The sequence below is a fragment of the Megalops cyprinoides genome, chromosome 11 (genome assembly GCF_013368585.1).
Source record: "Megalops cyprinoides isolate fMegCyp1 chromosome 11, fMegCyp1.pri, whole genome shotgun sequence".
NCBI lineage: Eukaryota > Metazoa > Chordata > Actinopteri > Elopiformes > Megalopidae > Megalops > Megalops cyprinoides.
Window position 1 is genome coordinate 9,633,521 of NC_050593.1, and position 6,167 is coordinate 9,639,687.

At 41.9% G+C, this 6,167-nt stretch overlaps 1 protein-coding gene across 1 annotated transcript; it reads right to left on the minus strand.

Annotated features, from left to right (window-relative positions):
* Nucleotides 1-1,879: 1,879 nt before the first annotated feature.
* Nucleotides 1,880-3,229, minus strand: LOC118786171 (nuclear receptor subfamily 0 group B member 1-like). The gene is made up of 2 exons (XM_036541249.1): nucleotides 2,624-3,229; nucleotides 1,880-2,183 (listed from the first exon to the last, which is right to left on the minus strand). The coding sequence occupies exons 1-2, from the start codon at nucleotides 3,156-3,158 to the stop codon at nucleotides 1,939-1,941; spliced, it is 780 nt and encodes a 259-aa protein (XP_036397142.1). The 5' UTR covers nucleotides 3,159-3,229; the 3' UTR covers nucleotides 1,880-1,938.
* Nucleotides 3,230-6,167: the final 2,938 nt, after the last annotated feature.

Below are 6,167 nucleotides of genomic sequence, written 5' to 3' on the forward strand. Positions count from 1 at the left end.
CTACCTTCACATCGCTCCTGTCAGGCACGTTTTTTTCGTCACAGGGAAAAGCAAAGCTGTCAGTGACGGACCAAAGCGAGGGCTACACACTCCCCAAGGCTAGCAGAGATTACGGCTGCCCTCTCTTCACCCAGCTGCGGTTCTCATGTTCATAGACCAACACTGCCCTCTTCAGGTCAACTCTTTCAATTTCAGCTATTTATGTATCTTTCCCTTTGTCATTCTGTCATATCTCAAAGTCAATATGGAACTGGCAGGATGCTTATTTAAGAATGCTTAGCTGTGCACTATTGGAAACTTGAGAAAGTATTTTTCTTTCAGATATGCCCTAATTTGATATTCTGTTTTTGTGATTTTTCAGCTGTCAGTGTTTTTGCCCCGTATAAATCAAGCTTGCCTCAAATCCAATTCTTCTCAAAACTTTTTTATTAAAAAAACACCTAAATCTTCACTTATGTCACATTCTCAATGGAAACAAATATTGCAGTGTCATAATATAAGAAGTTAGGATCTGAACTGTGAGTAGATACCATTGGTCCCACTGAGTGTCATGATGAGAACACATTATTGCATGGGATTTTGGTTCTGGGCTCAGCTAGAAACAATGCCAGCTCTCCAAATGGGTTGCAATTGTTTTTTTACCTTTATTTAACCAGGAGAGGTGACATTAACTTGCAGTTTTTTTTTTTTGGTTTTTGTAGGGAATGCCAGGGATTGACTCTGCGGACAGCTGTACGGTATTGAGATACAGTCTGGGAATTTGACCATGGCAACAGGGTTAACACCCCTACTTTTTGCATCTTAAATGACCACTGTTTTTCAGGATCTTGCTTTGATGTTCAGACTGAAAGACAGTATGTTTTACTACGAAGTTCTCCATTACTGCAATGGGGCATCACTTCCCTGTTTGTTCCAGTGAGAAGACTGCTACTTACTGGCCAACCAACACCACCACCAGAAACACCATTTTTGCCTGCATTACCCTCACCTCTTGGGCACAGGAAAGCTACACGGTGGTTTGGTTGCCAGTTATAATGTGTAAGAATGTGGTCAGATGAAAGAAGCATACATCATCTAATACGGGCATCTGCTGTGTAAATAAATGATAGGAGCAATCACTGCTGACATTCACTAGAACCTCTATGCATGTGCTGTACAGTCAGTTCCATCAACATCAGTGTTTTTTTTTTCAACACGTGTGATGATTGATTTGATTTCAATTGCATTATAATGACTACAGATTCGTGTGCTGTAGTGTTCGTTACTGAGATATATGACTTCTCTATGGCGCATCCTAAGGCTGTTGACTCGAATAGAAAGAAGAACCTCGTTTTAAACTCCACATTGTGCTCATCATCCAATTCATACTATCAGTTTTGGGAATTGCAGTTCGACGTCAGCTCACATGTAAAACAAGTCTTTTCCACATCTATTTACGTTCAAACAAGCGGGATTATACAGCGTTCGGCTTTATGTCCAAATCCAAAGAGGATTTCAGTGGTGTGAAGTAACCACCACAATCAATTACATATTTTTATCTTCTTACGTCATGCAAGTCATTTTACAGTCACAATTCAGTTCAAGAGTTTATAAATATCCCACATAAGTTTAATTATCCCATCTCACTCGGCCATTTGAACGCAATCGATATTGCAATTTACTCTATTAAATTAAGAATAAGCACTGGAAGGCTCGATTTCGTTTTCTAGTAATTGATTTCCCAATAGTAAATCGATGGCTAGAGTGTCAAAGGACTTTTGATAGTGAACACAATTTACATGGCACAGAAATTGACGCAGCTCAGAGAAATACTTTTATTATACAAAAATAGCATGTGTAAAAAGAAATAACTTATTGTAGTAACCGTCCCTTTGCCTGACTTTCCTCGCGACCACTCTTACATTACGACTCTGGTGACCTTCAGTCCGTCTAATTATTTCACTGTTTCCCGTAAAACATCTCGAGCAAAAGTTCTTCCATGTTGACCGTTCCGATGACGGGTCTGAAGAAGAGTTCGGCGACGACGTTGGCGTTGATGGATCGCAGCATGGAGAGTGCGATGAACAGTTTGACGAACCTTGTAGGGCCCTCTCGGTGAATCATTTTGACATATTCATTAAGAGCCTGGTGCGCCTCGCTCTGCAGTCCGTAGATATAGTGTTGACACTGTAGCCCATCCAGGTCTGCAGGGGGGAAGAGAATGCTCATTAACATTAACGATAACTGCCATGACATACAACCAATTTATGCTTTAGAAAAATACAATCATTTACGATTTCTAGAAAAAGGCAGTTTGACATTAACTTTTTTAAACCTATCTAGAACATGAAAATGTTCTTCAAATTATGGAATAACTGAACGTTGATTAATAAACTCTTATCCAAATAACAACCTAGAACAATATATATGATAGCAGAAATAGTTTGTGCAACACTTACATGTTACATTTATGCTACATTTAGATTTTAAGTAGGAACACGACTGCATGGTATTCACAAGTAATCGCCTTTTCTAGGTAGTCAACCAAAACGCTTAGGGGTTGTAAATCTACATGTATGCAATGTCAAATGCACTTGAAATTAAAAACATCTCGCGGAAAACATTTTTTAACTGCTGAACTAACCTGGATTGAAAAGCACGGCTCCTTTCAAATACGCGTACTCCTTAGTGCTGATATCCAGTCCCCAACACTTGGTGAGAAACGCTTTAATGCCGTGGATGTCTGCTAGAGACACCCCCTGGTCGCTCTGATCTCTCCTATCCTGGCCGCTGGTTAAGATTCTCTGTAACATGCTGGGCTCGGGCGTCTCCGTGGTCTCAAAGTCGACTCTGTCCTGTGCCATCCCCAGCACGAGCAGCGGAGCCCAGCTGCTCCGCACGAGCAGGAGCTGGTCTTCAGCCGGCAGCTCCCGAAAGCAAGGCACGTTCTTTACAAACTTTAGGGTCTTAACCAAGACCGCCGACGCAGCTTTGCACGTAGTCTGCGGGCATCGGAGCGCTACTTTCTTCTTGGACCCACACGAGCACGCCTGCTGCTGGAGGACGACCCCCGGGCTCCGCGCATGCTGCTCCGTCTGGTTGTCGTTTTTCAAAATGCTGTAGAGGATACTGCTCTGTCTTCTGTCGGCCAGGCAGTGGCAACCTTCAAAGTATGCCATGCCGTTCTACATTTGGCGTTGTGCGTAGCGCTTTGAAGCAGCAATGATGTGTTCTTTTCCCTGTGGCTCGCATCCACAGCCTCGGATTTATATTTCCTTCCTCCCGTTTGAGAACTTGTTTAAGTCCTTTTTTATATTCCCTGACACCTCCCACAATTTTACCCAAGCGCGCGCCTAGAGGGAGCCAACAGCTACAGAATGAATACGCCAGTGACTCACAGTAACATGAATATTAATTCACCCAATAAACACCGTGGCAATAAAGTCTACACACATATAAGCAGAGCCGGATTTGTAAAATTTCCTGTCTGGGAAATATACTGGTTTGGTGAACACAGGTAGCACCACCGTGGCTGTAAGAGTTATACATACAGCATGCGGATGAATTAGCGGAGGAAACTGAGAAAATGCTAATCTCCACTGTCCGCATACACATGCGATGGAATGGCACTGTACTTCTTGGTTCATATTAAAAATGACGATGAATGTAATGACAATACATTTTCAGAGGTAGTGTGTGCATGCATGTTTCTTTCATTGTGAAAACAGAATAAACCTTTGTTTCAAAATGTTTGCTTACCGTGCCAAGTAACAGAGAAATAAGGGTTGAAAAGGCCATCAGTGTGCCAGAACAACAGCATGAAAGCAGTAGCCTTTCAATGCACAAACCTGCACCATTTTATTTAGAGTAAGAAACTTAGGGGTAAACATTGCAGCCACATCCACACAGTGAGCGCACACATGCAGGTACAGCTGTATTGTCTCTCTTTGTTCCACATCTGACACCGGTATGTAGCTTTTCTAAGCTCCACATTTTGCTTTTCTCAGCCCCTTTACCATATATGACATGACTATGATGTGATGTTTTACAGAGGCGAAATATTGAAAATAATTTTGCATAGAATAAATACAAGAACTGATTATGTTGAGAAGTATGAGGAAACATACTTTGTGTGAAATAAATTCAATGCTACCCAAGGGTTCTGACCTCAGCTGGACAGTGTTTCAGTATCATTAAGAAGCTTTGTGAAAAGAGTAAATGCACATTCCGGCTCATCCTTAAAGCCTGTGATTCCAGTGAGCCTCTGGAATTGTCTGCGCTCCTACCGTTGATGTAAACACATTCTCTCCAAATGTGTGCCTATGTAAAAGCAACAACTCTTCCACTTGTAAGACCAATAAAACCAAAGTCATCACACTGATATACCCCAAAGTGAATCTTTCCAGATCTGTTTGAGATCTGCTTTCCTCTCCAGCATCCTAGTATCCACTAATGCAACATGTATACAAAGCTTGCTAACACCACAGCCTCCAAGAACCTGAAGCATTTGCATCCTTTTACCCCTGCATTCCAAAACCTAAACTCAGTGCTCCATATGTGCTTATGTTATGTTCCAGATTTTGGCAAAATGAAAAATATTTTCTAACTTTGATTTACTGTAAATGTTACAGTTTCAAGGGTAACACGGGGAAAGTCTTGAATTGGAAGGATAGTTATCAGCAGTCAGAAGCATAAGAGCAGTATTGTTTCAGATATTTGCCAGGAGCCTCTGATTTAGCTTGTCGAAGCCAGTGGTCTGTTTAATTTGTGTGCCTTTATTGCCTGGCCTGTCTCTGGCTGCTCTGATTGGCAGTAAACAGCAGATCCTGAGACCTGGCACTCTTCTGGTCATCTCTCATCTCTAATTCTCTTCTCTGATTAGATACTGCTCAGCTGCCACAAGCATTAATACATACTGGATATTCTGATTTAAGATCAATCAACAGTTTATTCAAGCTGTTGCTAGTGAGACAACCATTACTACGCACAGAAGAAAAATGTAATGAATGGCGTTAAAGATATGTTTCATTTTTGTGGTTGTTTGCTAACATTGCTGGTGTGCGGAGTAGACATTGAGGTTGAATGTTGACTTGAGTAACTACTGCACCCTGATTTGGGCTTCCTGTGAACAATTCATCGTGATCATTCTGTGACCTCACCTCCTATTTTCATCACTACACTCAGTGAGGCTATCACATTCATCACGTGGGTGTTTGCACAGCTGCGTTTACCTAGCATTAGCCCACACTCCACCTCAAAGCTGCCTGAGGCTGGCTCCTTTTTTAGCATGAAACCAACCAGCATGCATTTTTATTCCAGCTTCATGACTGCTGGATGCCTGGAAAGCACTCCAGGGTCACTGAGCTGTGCTTCCTCAGTTTGAACATCCTGCTGTTATCAGCGGTGTGGAGAGGCTGTACCGTCACTGTGAGAGGCAATGCAGGAGCCAGGACCAGTGACTGGGAAACCTCTCTCTCTCTCCTGTACCAATCCAACCCTCAATTTACAGTGTGACTACTTACCAACATGCGTGTCTTAAAACAACACAACCAAATTATTTACATTAAAAGGAAAGCATATCCAGAATTATTCCTAAACACTGTCACTTAATGTTAATGTAAAGCTGCGTTCAGTTAGCAACTGTTTCAGAATTGATTGAAATCAATCTCAAAAGGATTATAGTGCATTAACAGATCATCTTCAGGGGATCTTTGGATTAAGAGTGAAATCAAACATGCAGGTTTATAAACACCGGCTTTGGGTAATTTTGTTTTCTGGTCCTCTATGTATCATTCATTTTGAGTCGACTGGTGTCTGGATTCTCTCAACATGTACAGAGAGGAGGGCATGGGGCAAAGATGTAAGCTACTGAGAAGAAGAGAGAGAGTGAGTGCCTGAGTCAGCGAATGACAGAAAAAGAGACAGTGAGCCAGAACAACTGAGAAAGAAGTGTGAGAGTGAGTGAGCCGGAGAACAACTGAGAGACAGAGAGACTGAGCCAAAGAAAGAGTGAGAGAGAGAAAGAGAGAGTGAGTGCCTGAGCGAAAGGGAAACTGAATCAGAGAACAAATGAGAGAAATAGTAGTGGTGAGAGTGAGCCAGAAAAGAAAAAAAGTGAGAGGGAAAAGAAAGACAGAGAGTGAGTGCCTGAATAAAGAAGAGAGAGTAGACAATAAAATGGATTGAGT